The 16,754-nt window shown below is 50.1% G+C and overlaps 2 protein-coding genes across 2 annotated transcripts in view; one reads left to right on the top strand and one right to left on the bottom strand.

Annotated features, from left to right (window-relative positions):
- LOC120388133 overlaps window positions 1-16,754 on the bottom strand; it is a 736,578-nt gene that overhangs the window by 561,552 nt on the left and 158,272 nt on the right. Inside the window, 3 exon segments of the mRNA XM_039509761.1 lie at window positions 2,045-2,113; window positions 6,484-6,813; window positions 8,214-8,240. Of these exon segments, the coding sequence (XP_039365695.1) occupies window positions 2,045-2,113; window positions 6,484-6,813; window positions 8,214-8,240 (426 nt within the window).
- On the top strand, window positions 9,556-10,896 carry LOC120388827 (paraneoplastic antigen Ma1 homolog). Its single transcript, XM_039510922.1, has one exon. It carries the CDS (start codon window positions 9,556-9,558, stop codon window positions 10,894-10,896), a length of 1,341 nt encoding a protein of 446 aa, XP_039366856.1.

Here is a 16,754-nt window from a genome sequence, read left to right as displayed (position 1 = left end):
TGTCCTTCCAAAATATTTTGTACCCCGGAATGATTGTGTCCCATTGATTCCTCTCAGTCCACCAGGCTTCTGTGATGCCTGTTATATCAATGTCCTCCTTTATCACAAGGCACTCTAGTTCACCCATCTTATTATTTAGACTTCTAGCATTTGTGTACAAGCACTTTAAAAACTTGTCACTGTTTATTTGCCTGCCCTTTTCTGATGTGCCAGATTCTTTTTTATGTGACTGTTTATCATCTGATCTGGCCCTTCCATCCTCTTCCATCCTCTGCTCCTGACTATAACCTGGAGATTCTCTCTCATCAGACTCTCCCCTAAGAGAAGTCTGTGTCTGATCCACATGCTCCTCTGCAGCAGTCGGCTTTCCCCCATCTCCTAGTTTAAAAACTGCTCTACAATCTTTTTAATGTTTAGAGCCAGCAGTCTGATTCCACTTTGGTTTAGATGGAGCCCATCTCTACTGTATAGGCTCCCCCCATCCCAAAAGTTTCCCCAGTTCCTAATAAATGTAAACCCCTCCTCTACATCATCATCTCATCCACCCATTGAGACTCTGAAGCTCTGCCTGCCTACCTGGCCCTGCGCGTGGAACTGGTGGCATTTCTCAGAATGCCACCATAGAGGTCCTGGATTTCAGTCTCTTCCCTAGCAGCCTACATTTGGCCTCCAGGACATCTCTCCTACCCTTCCCTATGTCATGGGTACCTACATGTACCACGACAAACAGCTCCTCCCCAGCACTACACATAAGTCTGTCTCGATGCCTCGAGAGTTCCGCAACCTTTGCACCAGGCAGGCAAGTCACTATACAGTTCTCCCGGTCATCACAAACCCAGCTATCTACGTTTCTAATGATCGAATCTCCCATTACTAACACCTGCCTTTTCCTAGCAACTGGAGTTTCCTCCCCTGGAGTGGCAACCTCAGTGCGAGAGGCAACCCCAGCACCATCTGGAAGGAGGGTCCCAACCAGGGGCGGCTATAGGATTTGCGTCGCCCCAAGCACAGCGGCACACCGCGGGGGGCGCTCTGGCAGTTGCCGGTCCCACGGCTCCGGTGGACCTCCTGCAGATGTGCCTGCGGAGGGTCCACTGCTCCCGCGGCGCCGGTGGACCTCCCGCATGCACGCCTGCGGATGCTCCACCGAAGCCGCAGGACCAGCAGACCCTCCGCAGGCATGCCTGCGGGAGGTCCACCGGAGCCGCCTGCCGCCCTCCCGCGGCACGCTGCCCCAAGCGCGCACTTGGCGTGCTGGGGTCTGGAGCCGGCCCTGGTCCCAACTATGGGAAAGTTTCCCTCTGCTCCCATTGACTGCTCTGCTTCCCTGGGCCTTTCATCCTCCTCAACAGAGCAGGGGCTGTCTGACTGGAGGTGGGACAATTCTACAGTGTCCCTGAAAGCCTCATCAACATACCTCTCCGCCTCTCTTAGCTTCTCCAGTTCCGCCACCCTGGCTTCCAAACTCCGTACATGGTCTCTGAGGGCCAGGAGATCCTTGCACCGACTATACACATATGCTACCCGCCCACAGGGCAGGTAATCATACATGCTACACCCAGTGCAATAAACTGGATAGCCCACACTCTGCAGCTGGGCTTCTGCCCACATTTTCTCCTAGAGTTACTGAAAGGGTTGTTTAAAGCATGAAGTTTGGAATGTAGTTTGGTTTATAGGTTTTAAGAGGAATAAAGGGAAACAGATAGCACCAGCACGGGAGCCCCGCTCCCTTCCCACTCCCCTTCCCAGCTCCCTTGCGAAACTCCCTGTTAGCAGCCCCTGTTCACAAAGCTCCCTGGTTGCTTTTGTGTGGCCTTATAAAGCCCTGGCCTGTGTGAATGCCCCACCCACGATTAAGGCTCAGCCAATTACCAGAGGCTTCTAGCTTTCAGACCTTCCTTTGAAGCTCACAGCCTCCAACTGCCAGCCACAGCGCACGGTCCTTCAAACAACCAACCAATCAAACAGACTGACAAACACAAGCTCAGCAAACAGCAAGTAACCCCCAACCACAAGCAAACATGCACTACAGACAGTCACTTACCCCAAGGATGCTGTGTTTGCTCCTCCGTCACCTGGAGAACTTCCTTGAGAAACTCCTCGTTAGCAGTCCCTGTTCGCAAAAGAAAGAAAAAAAGAAGCTCAAATGCTGAGTTCGTGGAGTATGTACATAAGCTATACTAAAGACAAACCCACAGTAACCGTCTCCAGTTTGTGAGGGACCCCATAGAGCCAGTCTCTAGGAAACAGATAGCTGCATGGAGGTTTAGTCCATTAATGACTATTAGCCAGGATGGGTAAGGAATGGAGTCCCTAGCCTCTGTCAGAGGGTGGAGATGGATGGCAGGAGAGAAATCACTTGATCATTACGGTTGTAAATTCAATCCTTGAGGGGGCCATATGGGGATTGGTCCTGCTTTGAGCAGGGAATTGGACTAGATGAAATTTCAATATATAGAGCTTTCCGGTTGGTGAAGTGCTGGAAAAAACAGCTTTTACTGTATTTTGGATTACAAATAGTTGCACTGTAAAAATGGTAAAAGAAATAGTATTTTGCAATTCACCTCATACAAGTACTGCAGTGCAATCTCTTTATTGTGAAAGTGCAATTGACAAATGTAGAATTTTTTTGTTACATAATTGCACTAAAAAAAAACAACCAATGGAAAAATTAGAGCCTACACATCCTCTCAGTCTTGCTTCTTCTTCAGCCAATCGCTCAGACAAACAAGTTGGTTACATTTACGGGAGATAACGCTGCCTGCTTCTTATTTGCAGTGTCGCCCAAAAGTGAGAAGAGGCGTTTGCATGGCACTTTTGTAGGTGGCAATGCAAGGTATTTACGTGCCACATATGCTAAACATTCACATGCTCCTTCATGCTTTGGCCACCATTCCAGACGATGTATTAACATATTCACGATGCTTGTTAAAAAAGCAAGGTGTTAATGTAATTTGTGACTGACATTCTTAGGAGAGAATGGTGTATCTCCTGCTATGTATTTTACCTGCATTCTGCCATATCTTTCCTGTTACAGTAGCATCGGATGATGACTCGGCAAATGTTGCTCATTTTAAGAACACCTTCACTGCAGATTTGACAAAATGCAAAGAAGGTACCTGTGACGCTCTGTACCTCGGAGGAGCACCCCCATGTTCATCCTTATAAAAGGACTGTGTGGTTTCCAATGTAAAGTTTGTCATGTTGGGTGTTTTTGGAAGCCTCATGATGCACCTAGGATTGTTGTTATAGTGATGTTATAGTAATTGTTGTTGCAGAAATGTTATTGTCATGTTATAGGTTATAATTTCATGTATATAGTTACGAGGCTGAAAATGTATCCCATGGCTTAAAATAAGCCCAGGCAAAAACTCTGTAAGAGCAGAGGGGCAGTTCACACCTCATCAAGGCATGCATCAGACAAACCCAGCCCAGCCTCACAGGAACAAAGGACACTGGCCTAGGTAGCAACAAAAGGATGTGTTGCACTCTCCAGTGAGTCACCCCCCTTCCTTTGGTCAGTTTGGGACTGCGACGAGGTAATGCTCACCTGACTCTGAAGGTGGGTGGGGGCGGGGCAGAGCCAAGAATGAAGAAAGAACATGATAAAAGAGAGAGATGTTTGCCAGGCTCTTCCTCTCTCTTCCACCTACATCTACAGACACCACCACCAGCAAGCGACTGAAGCTCTGATCAAAAGGGAGAGCCTGGCTGAAGGGCAAACAGCCGGCCTGTGGTGAGAAGCATCTAAGTTTGTAAGGGCACTGAAAGTGTCCAGATCAGCTTAGAATGGGTTTTTCTTTTACTTCATTTGACCAAATCTGACTTGTTTTGCTTTGACTTATAATCACTAAAATCTATCTTTATAGTTAATAAATTGGTTTGTTTATTCTACCTGAAGCAGTGGCTTTGGTTTGAAGAGTGTCAGAGATTCCCCTAGGGATAAGAGGCCTGGTAAATATCAATTTCTTTGTTAAATTGACACACTCAAATAAGGTCCCAGTGTCCAGTGGACATAACTGGACAATGCAAGATGGAGGTTCCTAGGGTTGTGTCTGGGACCGGAGATATTGGCTAGTGTCATTCGGTTGCACAATCCAAGGAGCAGCTTACATGCCAGAGGCTATGCAGTTATTATTTGTAAATCATTCTACATTTGTAAGTTCAACTTTCCAGATAAAGAGCTGGCACAACAGTACTTGTATGAGGTGAATTGAAAATACTAATTCTTGTATTTCTTTTTTACAGTGCAAATATTTGTAATAAAAAATAAATATAAAGTGAGCATTGTACACTTTCTATTCTGAATTGTATTTGAAAGCAATGTATTTGAAAATGTAGAAAACATCCCAAAAATTGAAATAAATTTTATTCTATTACTGTGTAAAGGGGTGATTACTTGTGCAATTAATCATAAATAATTTTTATTTATTACAATTAATCACAATTTTTTTAATAACTTGACAGCCCTACTCCCCACCACTACCATGCAGCCCCCTGTGGCGTGGAACAGAGTAGATGAGAGACAGAGCACAGAAACTCATGGGCTCTGTAATGAAAAAATTAATAATAATTGGAGATATACCAATCTCCTAGAACTGAAAGGGACCTTGAAAGGTCATTGAGTCCAGCCCCTGTCTTCACTAGCAGGACCAATTTTTGCCCCAGATCCCTAAGTGGCCCCCTCAAGGACTGAATTCACAACCCTGGATTTAGCAGGCCAATGCTCAAACCACTGAGCTATCCCTCCCCCAAAGGGGAAGTGAGTGTAGAAGAGGAAGTGAGGAAGAACCTGTCTCTACTCACCGCAGTTAGGCATATTACAGGTTCAGGGGTAATTAGCTGAGATGTAGATCACCCGGAGTGACGGGGAAAAGAACCCCACACTTCATAAAGGGATCCCTCAGTGGCTGCAGGAACCATTCAACCCCAAATCCCACAAATGGGATCTCCAGTTACCCAGAACCCCATTGTCCTATAGTGGGGCAGAAGGATCAGAGCGATCAGCGATAGGGAGGGTCTCTCACGTACTGATCCCTGCAGCACAGATCCTAAGTACTGTGCTGAGGCACTGCGGCCAGCACTGACTGTGAGGGGAGATCACCCCCAAAAGAGCCCCCATCCTGCTCCCTGCAGCACAGGCCTGTACAACTGCATGGGGGAAATGGGGTCAGAACTGACACCATGAGAAGAGCGACACTTACTGTGACCCCGAACCAGCTCCCTGCACTACCGACCCTTAGCACCATATTCGGGTGCTCCCAAGGTCCCATTCTGCCACAGAGGAGTCTGCCCACAGATAATTAGATGCCAACTGGCAGAGGGCACAGGGATGCCTAGAGTTATATGGCGATCCCCTGGGTGAGATATATGAACAATAGCTCACCAAACGTGGCATGTGAGGTATCTACCAAGAGCCATCAGCCTGCTGGTCGACCTAATGGGAACAAGATGTTTGTATGGGACATAGCTGATGAGAGATGTAAAATGTAGAATATGATGCTCAAAGGTGTTGAAGTGAAGCTTGTCACCTGCGCCATGACAATCCCTTTGGCTGAGTCTCACAGACAACAGATTGAAAACATAGAGAATGTTCCTCTGGGCAAAACCTTAGTTACACAAAAGAAATCCCAATTTGATTATCCCTCTAATGCACAAGACAACTCACACAAAAAAAAAAACATAAACCTATTTATTTCTTCTCTAATACTCACTACGCCGGGTGATTCCTTGATATTTTTCACTCCGGCACACAAGTTTAATGGACTCTGAGACAAAGGAAAACTTCCCTCCTTCCTCTTGAAATACCTTGTCCCCCAGAGGTTTTCTTTTTACCTTCCTTTCCTTAATTAAAAGTCTTCTTTTTAAGAACCTGATTGATTTTTTCCTTGTTTTAAGATCCAAGGGGGTTTGGATTGGTGTTCAGCAGGAAATTGATGGAGAAGACTCTCAAGGTTACCCAGGGAAGGGTTACAGTACTTGGGAGGGAGAGATTTTGGAGGGGTGGCGGGAGAGACAGAGTTTCCCAAATGACTCCTAAACAGCTATTTTAAACTATTTGCGTGGTGGCAGCAACCAGATCTAAGATGGTAATTAAGCTTAGGGGTTCCCATGCAGGTCCCCACATCTGTATCCTAAAGTTCAGAGTGCGGGTGAAACCTATGACAGACCCCTACTGACACACCCCTACCTGCAGCACAGGCGCCCTTTGGGGCCAGCACTGACATCAAGGGGAGAGCGTGAGCATCCCCTACTGATCCCCCACACTGCTCCCTGCAGCACAGGCCCAAAGAGCAACACAGGCTAATTAGGGTCAGCAGAGACGGAGAGGAGACGGCTCTCTACTTGAACCCCCATATTGCTCCCTGAAGCATAGGCCTCAAGCGCCATGCTGGGGTCAGTACTGGCTGTGAGAGGACAATGCCCCGTAATGTGCTGCCCACCCTGCTCCCTGAAACAGGCAGGGGGGTAGATGAAGGTTACCTGAGCACACAACACCGGCATCTTCTCCGTGGTTACAGTTATTCGTTCCCCAAGGCTGAGCCCCGCAATCAGAGAGGGCATTTTCTGTCCCTGCGCAGTTGACGTCATCCAGCCAGATACGGTCTGATCCTTGCCCAAATCGAGCCCCTCCTGGGGCTAATAGCGCCGTCCCACAGTCCAACTGCCTGCACACGACTCCAGCATCCTGTAAGTCCCAGCTGTCATCACACACGGTTCCCCACACCTGGTTGTAAAGCACCTCGACTCTCCCAGCACAGGGACTTGGGCCGTTCACCAATCGGAGCTGAGCCACTTCTGAGATGCCTGAGTCTGCAAACACCCAAGGGAATAAACACTCAGGAACGGTGCTTGTTCCCTATAGTTTGCTCTGGCTGCCATTCAGTCCCAGTGTAGCAGACTGGTTGGTTCAGGTAGGCTGGGAATGGGACACTGCGGGGTTCCTCTCTGGAGGTCACCATTTCTGATCCAGCCCCAGGCATGGGGGAATGGCTGACTCATGGGATGGAGAATGGGACACAGGGTCTTTCTCTCCAGGTGATGCTGGCTCCGGTACAGTCTGTGCGACGGGGATGAACTCATGCAGTACTTTGGGGGAAGGAGACCTGGGGCTTCTCCCCCGGAGGGCACCATTTCCCGTTTCATCCCAGCTCAGCCCAGTGGCTGGTGTGGGGGGAACAGGCACTTGGGCTTTCACGTCTGGGGCCCTGGGTCCAAGCTGGTAGTGAGTGAAAGTCGCAGCCATTGCAGCTCTCTGATGCCCAAAATGTGAAATGAGCTGCTGGGGTTAATCCCCCTCCATGACAGGACAGGTGTGTGCAGGCCAGGCCAGCCCTCAGTCTGAGCGGCTCCCAGCCATGGGGTAAATGGGAAAAACTGGTCAGGAGACTGAACTGCCCTTTGCCCCTGCCTGGGCTCCCTCCCCGTCTGCGCCCCGATGACCCTGCCTGGCCAGAGCCAACAGCAGCAGCCTCACAGGGCTGTAGTTCTGCTGCCCAAAGACTCCCCAGGGGCTAACTCAGCTCCTCTATATTCCACAGTGTCCAGACAGACAGGGCCGCTTATATGCTGAACTGAGCACCCGCCTGTGGTGACGGCACCTCGGCAGCCCATCTCCTGGTACCCCACCCCCACCTCTCACAGGCCCAGGTAGCGTCACGGCCCCCAGTGTTAGTACACAGCACCTCCACTTGCCCTGTGCAGGGGTGGGGCCACTCACCAGCCATAGACAGAGCTGAGATGATACAAGTCTAACAATAATTAAAGGCAAAATATCTGTTGGGGCAGATCCTATCCCAGGGTAAATCTGGGGTCACCTCAGACTGACACACCTGAAACAGCCGCTGCCAGAGCCAAAATTTCAATCAGCCTTACTGGGCAAGGGTGAGCCCTTCGGATGCTGGATGGCTGGGGATTTCCACCGGTATCCAACAGCCAGAATGCAATGCACTCTGCCACACAGCCCGCCTTGTTAACAAATCACTGGTAGGGAAACTAGGACACGTAGTGAGGAAGTGATGGGCTGAGACCATGAGGGGAGTCTGGTGGAGGCAGGATTTGAACCCAGGTCTCCAGTCCTAAATTTGAATGACTAGGTTAAATAACCTTAATTTATCCCTACCTCACCCCAATTTTTGAGAGAGCTGCACCCTGCAGCATGCACCCCACACATACAGACTGACTCCACACCCTCTGCCTATGTTTGTATTTACCTGTCATAGGGAATCCTGTCATGGAAGCTGGAAGAAAGCAAAGAGATGAGGTAAGTGTTTGTCTTTATGGCTGGACACCTTGGGAATCTCCAAACATTGGCTGACGTAAGCCGTAGCCTGAGTGAGCTCTCACCTCCCATCTCTTGATGCACTGAGAGAAAAGACTCAGCTGCATATTGTATTTCAGTGACCTATCTACTGCCTTTCAAGGAGGTGGACTGACCCTCCTGCCTCTCCTGTCATCGTCGGTCACATCTACACAGAAGTGCTGTAGCTGCAGAGCTGCCACTGTGCCACTGTAATGTTTCCAGTACAGAAGAGCTCTAAGTAGCCGGGAAAACACAAGTCCTGGTGGGCGACGTCAGAACCAGTGTAACCCCTTTGGGGTTTAGAGAGCATGGCCCCTTTAAATCTTTTTCCCAGGCGGGAGGGGGAGAGTAAGAAAAAAGGAGGGAAACTCCAGGGGGCAAGGGTGGAGCTCCAGGGAGAGAGGGAGAGGCAGCACGGCTGGCCCTGGAGAAGGGAGCAGGAGAACCTGCCTGAGGCCTGAGGAGGACAGGCCCGATCGGGGACAGCCTAGGACAGGAGCCAGGAGCAGCCCTGTGCCAGGGAAGAATCGCCGGAGAAGGACAGGCCAGAGCTGGATCCAGTATCACGGCTGCCCAGAGCTGCGAGTACTGGGGCTTGTGACTCTGCATTGGGAACAAGGAGGGAGGCTGCTAGCTAGTTAAGTGGGGAGATGGTCGCTCTGTGGGGCTTTGCACAGAGCGGCAGAAGAGGGCACCGGAGGGGTTTGCTGGGGAGAGTTCACTGGCGCCGAAGACGACCAGGAGCACCCAAGACTCACCACCGGACTGGAACTTTGCTCAGGCCTCCTGAACTCTGTGTGCAGATACATTGCTCAGTGTCTGCCCTTCCAGACTGTGCTATCACTGGGCCCGTGGGGTTTTCGTTTGAATGCAGCCCTGTTTTACTGCTCCCCCTACATTTCCCCTTGTTGTTTGTTATATCCATTCTACTTTTCCTGTTGGGTGGGTGTGTTCACTCTGCGGGGTTTGGAACAGGTGCCCCTGGGGTGGAGGGGATTTCTCTTGCTGCATTCCTGCACGCGCTGTCTCTTGGCCAGAGCTGCCTGCAGAGCAGACTCCATCTTGGCCACGAGGGTGCTAAAGTTACACTTGGTGGCCCGAACGGGGAAATTGCAGTACACACACATATACCCACACCCCTGCGTTGTGCACCCTGGGCTCTTCTTCACAGAGCAAAGAAACTCCTGAGTGACTTTCATCTCAGTAAAAAAAAAAATGGAGAGAGGATTATTAGAAGACCTGTGCCGAGGGGCATGAATCCCAGTAACCAAAGCTGTGCTGGTGGCGGGGTCCAAGAAGAGATGGAACCAAATGAAATTGAGGAAAGCCTAGATGCAGCTGAAATACTGGGGAGGGTAAAGGTCCACATCCGTATTTACAACCGCAAAGTGCAGGGCATGGTAGCACTATGTACACACTCAAAGGAAGCAGATCTTGATAAAGTGCCCAAAGAGGTGAAAGTAGAAGGTATCCCCTGGACAATTCTCGGGGCAGAGCAGTCCCCTCCTAGTGTGCCTGTGTCACTTGAGGTAGATTCTTTAGTGCAGAAATTGCAAGCTCTGATGGTAGAGGAGAAGCGGACAAGAGAAGAATTAATTTTAGCATTAGGAGGGGCTCCAACACCTGCAGCACCCAGCCTGGTGGGATGGGCCAAAGAGCTGGGAAACGCTCTCAAAGATGCATTGAAGCCGGTATATGAAAGTGCTCCATATAAGCGGCTACGTTCATTCTCAGGGGTGTCACCTGTACCCTCAGGGGAGAATGATTATGACACCTGGAGGGATTTTACGGTGCTACTTGTCCAAGAGTGGGAATGCTCTGATGCTGAGAAGCGGAAATGTGTGCTTGAGAGTCTGAAGGGACCTGCCATGCGAATTATCCAAGCCCTGAAAGACTCACAACCAACTGCCACAGTGCAAGATTATTTAACTGCTCTTGAGAGTGTCTACGGTGCTACTGATAGCAGTGAAGACCTGTATTATCGTTTCCGCCATACCTATCAGGAGCCCCACGAACAATTGTCTGATTTCATCAGGAGACTAGAGGATTTGCTACAGCAGGTAGTGCGGAAGGCGGGCATCCCCACCAAGTGCATTGATTTCGCTAGGTTGGACCAAATCCTCCGGGGCACCCGACAAGATGGGTTGATGTTATGGCGACTGCAGCTGAGGGAGCGGGCCCAAAACCCACCCCCATTCCACAAGCTAATTCGAGAGATACGTGAGGAGGAGGAGCGATTGTTGCAAGTGGATGCAGTGGTGCAGCCGAAGATGGCAGGGAGTCACACCACCGCAGTGCTTGAAGAGATGGAAGATGCCCCATCAGTGGCAGCAGCACTGAGAGATTTGACCCGAGAAGTGGCCATGATGAAGGCTCAGGGACATACTGTGCCATCCTCAAGAGGGGAGAGTAGCAGGAGGAGTGATGGCCAGCGAGAAGGTTGCTGTTATAACTGTGGAAGAGATGGTCACTATGCCTTGGACTGTCAAAATAAGACAGATCATGCAAGGGTATCTCAGAGATTGCAGCAGACCATTAGGAGGTTTCAGGGAAACACCAACAGGGCTTGGGGAAGGAGCAACCCAAGACCCTGAAATTCCAAGGCTCCCCAGAAAAAACCACAAACACAGGCTACCCACGTGGGCTGATAGGCCCCCAAGCTATAGTACCTGTTCGTATAGAAGGACGATTGTGTGAGGCATTGCTGGACAGCGGATCACAGGTCACCATACTTTGTGAATCTTACTACAGAGAACACCTGCAGCATTTACCCGTGTGCCCCTGTCTGGCCTGACAGTCTGGGGAATTGGCTGTGACTCCTGCCCCTATCGGGGATATAGCCTGTTAAATGTTCAGTTTCCAAAAACGTTGCGGGGGTAAACCAGGAAATAGAAACTTTGGCACTGGTCTGCCCAGATCCAAAGGGAAGAGAGTATGCACCTTTAATCCTAGGGACAAATGCAAACCTGTTCCAGAGATTGGCGTGGAAATGCCGTGAGATGGCAGGGAACAACTATCTGCAGGAGCTGCCAATGGACACTTTATGTAAAGCCGCATACCAGCGAGCAAGGGGGCCCCCATCCCAAGAGAGGACCAAGGCTAGACCTTTTGGGAGGGATAGTTTCCAGTTTGGGGATTCCCCCATTCCTGCTGAGTGGAAGGACCGCCTGTCTGAGAAGTTAGTCAAGAGGAAGGCTGTTTTCTCTATGCACGAATGGGATGTTGGGTGTGCACATGATGTGGAGCACCATATCCAAATGCAGGATGGTCGGCCTTTTCGAGAGAGGTCAAGACGATTAGCCCCCGCTGATATTGAAGATGTGAGGCAGCACCTACAGGAACTGGTTCAAGCAGGTATCATTGAGGAATCCAGGAGCCCCTACGCATCGCCGATCGTCGTAGTACGAAAGAAAAGTGGAAAGGTGCGAATGTGCGTCGACTATCGCACTCTGAACCGGCGGACGATCCCTGACCAATACACAATGCCCCGGGTGGATTATGCTTTGGATAGCCTGAATGGTAGCTGCTGGTTCTCTGTCCTTGACCTCCGCAGTGGATACTATCAAGTGCCCATGGCACCCAGGGACCGGGAGAAAACAGCATTCATCTGCCCTTTAGGATTTTACCAATTTAATCGCATGCCTCAAGGAGTATCTGGAGCTCCAGCCACATTTCAGCGACTCATGGAGCGGGTGGTAAGGGACATGCACCTGTTGGAGTGTCTGGTATACCTGGATGACATTATAGTGTTCGGGCGCACTATAGAAGAATACGAGACTCGGCTGTGCAAAGTCCTGGATCGTTTGGAACAGGCTGGCCTCAAGTTATCCTTAGACAAGTGCATCTTCTGCCAGACATCCGTGCGGTATGTGGGACACAGTGTCTGCAGATGGTATAGCTACAGACCCAGAGAAGGTGAAGGCAGTAACTACCTGGCCGAGGCCCACAACTCTCAAGGAATTAAGGTTGTTTCTAGGATTCTGTGGCTATTACCACAAGTTTATCAAGAATTTTTCGCACATCGTACATGCACTCACAGAGCTCACCAAGGGATACCCCCTGCCCACAAATAAGAAGAAGGGGAACTCACCTCGCCATAAATACTTCAATGTGGGTGCACCTTTTGGAAAACGGTGGACTGCTGAGTGTGAAGAAGCTTTCCATAAAATCATTCAACAGCTCACGCAAGCACCTGTTTTGGTGTACGCTGATCCCACCCAGCCGTATGAACTTCATGTTGATGCAAGCTACACTGGTTTAGGCGCTGTCCTTTATCAAGAGCGTGAGGGCAAACTCCGACCGGTAGCATTTGCAAGTCGAGGTCTCACACCGCCTGAGAGAAACTACCCTGCACATCAAGTGGAGTTCCTGGCATTGAAATGGGCCATCACAGAGAGGTTCCATGACTACCTCTATGGGGCCAAGTTCACTGTAAAAACTGATAATAATCCTTTGACATACATCAAGACCACAGCAAAATTATCCGTAGCAGGGCACCGGTGGTTAGCGGCACTCTCTGCCTATGATTTCACTCTGCAGTATCGACCCGGTCGAACAAACATGGATGCAGATGCCTTGTCTCGGCAGCCTCACTCTAAGGATTTATTACCCAATGATCAGATGAATGTGAGGACCTCTGAACTGAGAGATTTATGCCAACGGGTATCCATTGTGGAGGAAAAATCCACAGCCAATGGAGAACGAGCAATTGACTGTCGGGGTGCACCACCAGAAGCCATAACCATAGCCTACTCAAGTTTTACTAGAGTACAGGACCCACAGCTGTCCAAACTGGAGGATCGAGAGGTGGAGCATGCCCAGCGAGCTGATCCACGGATGAAGGACATCCTTTATGCATTGGAAAGGGGAAAAGATCCCAGGGCTATTCGACCGAGTCACCCAGAGGAGGCCCTTTTACTGAAAGAATGGGATCGCTTATTGGTTCGGGATGGACGACTTTACCGAGGGCAGAAGCATCCTCAGAGGCCTCACCATAAGCAGTTGGTGCTACCACAAAAGTACCGGCAAGGTGTGTTAGAGGCCTGCCACGATTGAATGGGGCATCTGGGAATTGAACGATTGGAGGCCCTAGTTAAGGCAAGATTCTTTTGGCCCCGAATGGGGCCTGACATCGCCCACCATATTCTCACCTGCACCAGATGTATCCAGCGAAAGACTCTGCCTAAGCAAGCGGCTCACCTTGTCAACCTCATGAGTTCTGCACCCATGGAGCTTGTCTTTATGGACTTTCTGTCATTAGAACCTGACCGCCGGGGTACTGCAAATATCTTGGTGGTCACTGACCATTTTACTCGTTATGCCCAGGCTTATCCCACCAAAGATCAAAAAGCTTCCACGGTTGCCAAGATCCTGTGGGAAAAGTTCTTCGTCCACTATGGGTTGCCCGCCAGATTACACTCAGATCAGGGACGGGATTTTGAAAGTCGGTTAATAAAAGAACTTTGTAAGATCATGGTGATAAAAAAATCACGCACCACCCCTTATCATCCCCAAGGGGATCCACTACCAGAACGATTCAACCGCACACTACTGAACATGCTGGGAACTCTGGAGCCTCTGCAGAAAAAATACTGGAGCCAGCACGTGGAGCATTTGCTACATGCATATAACTGTACTCGACACGATGCAACTGGGTTCACACCATACATGTTAATGTTCAGTCGAGAGGCCCGGTTGCCGATCAGTCTCTGTTTTGGAGTGTCTTCAGATGGGGCACTCCCCAAACCATACTTGGGGTATGTGACTCGCTTAAGAGATCAACTGAAAGAGGCTTATCGAATAGCGACGCAAGCAGCTGGTCACCAGAATCAAAAGAATAAAACCCGATATGATCAGCGAGAGAGGCAACAGGAGATTCGGGTTGGTGACCGAGTTTTGGCCCGAAATCTCGGACTACAGGGGAAACACAAAATTGCAGATCGTTGGGAGTCACACCCGTACATTATAGAGAAGAAACATGGGGATCTACCAGTGTATCGCATACGTCCTGAGGGCAGTCGCGGCCCCACCAAAACTCTCCACCGGAATCATCTGTTACCTATAGGACAAGTATTGTTTCCCTGTGAGGATATTTCCACAGATTATGAGACTCCCGGCCCTGCAAGTCAGACGCGGTCCCAACGACGGAAATATACCTGTCCTCTGCAAACACCCAGCTCCTCAGAGAGTGAGGATGAAATAGAGTTTGGTGAACATCCAGTTGGGAATGCCCCAACCCTAATGGATCCTTTTGTTGTCACACAAAGAGATGGTGAAGGGGAAGAACCCACACTGAGCACTCCCGAGGCCTCACTGTCCCAAGCTGTGGAGACCCCCCAAGAACATGATGAGGAAGGCTCAGTGCAGGCAGAGAACCCTGTATGCCAAACAGCCACTTCAAACCTAGATGCACTCGAATTTGTGCCTCAAGGTCCCATCATCTTGCCTCCATGTCCAGTGGTGTCATCTCAGCCAACACCCGACAGCCAGCCTAGATGTTCCTCTAGGGAAGGGAAGCCCAGGTGTGTGCTGACATATGATCGTTTAGGGGAACCCAGTGACCTACAGATTTCTGGGGTGCCACGGGGGGTGAGCTGCCTCATGGGAAACCTGTTCCACCCCTCGGGGGCCTGTGGGATGGATGATGGGAATGCTTCTGATGAATGGGGGCCCTTGGTCTCCTGCTGGGGATCCATGGCTTAAAGTTGCCTACCTTGATGGGGACATCAAGGATTATTTCTTTTTGGGGGGGAGAGTGTAACCCCTTTGGGGTTTAGAGAGCATGGTCCCTTTAAATCTTTTTCCCAGGCGGGAGGGGGAGAGTAAGAAAAAAGGAGGGAAACTCCAGGGGGCAAGGGTGGAGCTCCAGGGAGAGAGGGAGAGGCAGCACGGCTGGCCCTGGAGAAGGGAGCAGGAGAACCTGCCTGAGGCCTGAAGAGGACAGGCCCGATCGGGGACAGCCCAGGACAGAAGCCAGGAGCAGCCCTGTGCCAGGGAAGAATCGCCCGAGAAGGACAGGCCAGAGCTGGATCCACTATCACGGCTGCCCAGAGCTGCCTGGGGCTGTGAGTACTGGGGCTTGTGACTCTGCATTGGGAACAAGGAGGGAGGCTGCTAGCTAGTTAAGTGGGAAGATGGTCGCTCTGTGGGGCTTTGCACAGAGCGGCAGAAGAGGGCACCGGAGGGGTTTGCTGGGGAGAGTTCACTGGTGCTGAAGACGACCAGGAGCACCCAAGACTCACCACTGGACTGGAACTTTGCTCAGACCTCCTGAACTCTGTGTGCAGACACATTGCTCAGTGTCTGCCCTTCCAGACTGTGCTATCACTGGGCCCGTGGGGTTTTGGTTTGAATGCAGCCCTGTTTTACTGCTCCCCCTATATTTCCCCTTGTTGTTTTTCTACTCTCAGTCCTCTGTAAATAAATATCTCCCTTGTTATATCCATTCTACTTTTCCTGTTAGTTGTGTGTGTTCACTCTGCGGGGTTTAGAACAGGTGCCCCTGGGGTGGAGGGGATTTCTCCTGCTGCATTCCTGCACGTGCTGTCTCTTGGCCAGAGCTGCCTGCAGAGCAGACTCCATCTTGGCCACGAGGGCACTAAAGTTACACCAGTGACACTGCACCAGCCCTTCCAAACTGAGCCACCTACTTTCACACTGCCTGCACCTCTGAAGGTCCCCTGCTCCCCTCAGGCCTGGCTCCCCCTCAACCTGGAGTTTGACAGCCCCACATGCTGTCTAATGCAGTGCTAAACTGCATTATACTGCTCAGCCACTAGGTGGCGATGTGTGTAAAATACAGTAATTCCTCACTTAACGTTGTCGTTATGGTCCTGAAAAATGCGACTTTAAGCAAAACAATGTTAAGCGAATCCAATTTCCCCATAAGAATTAATGTAAATAGGGGGGTATCAGGTTCCAGGGAAAAAAAATTTCCCCAGACAAAAGGCATTATATAAATTATAAACAATTTTAAACAAGCAATTTAATACAGGTATCAAACAGGCTGGCAGCCCCCCATCAGCTCCCCTACTCCCCCCAGCGCCTCCCATGCGCCGGCGACCCCCTGGGATCAGCACCTTTCCCCTACTCCCCCCGCCTCCTGCCAGTGGCAATCAGCTGTCTTGTGGTGCACAGCCTCCCCCCTTCCTCCCTCCCAGTGGGTTTCCCCAGAAATTGAAATTAGGGAGGGTGTTCAAATGTATGGGGGGGTGTCAGAGCTGATGAGATATAAAAAAGAGATATGAATAAAGTAAATGTTTTGTTAGGCTAATGCAAATTTAACATAAGGATAATAGAAGTTATACCAAAACATATAACAGGTCTAGATTTCTAACATTATATAATTTTTTTTAAATGTATTTAATTTAAATTGACTTTTGAAAAGTAAGCCATCATGGGATAAGGGGAAAGTCCTCTCATGGATCAATATCTGGTTAAAAGGTGGGAAACA

The sequence above is a fragment of the Mauremys reevesii genome, linkage group 22 (assembly GCF_016161935.1).
Source record: "Mauremys reevesii isolate NIE-2019 linkage group 22, ASM1616193v1, whole genome shotgun sequence".
NCBI lineage: Eukaryota > Metazoa > Chordata > Testudines > Geoemydidae > Mauremys > Mauremys reevesii.
The sequence above is the reverse complement of the archived record's forward strand: the minus strand, read 5'-3'. Positions and strand labels throughout refer to the sequence as shown.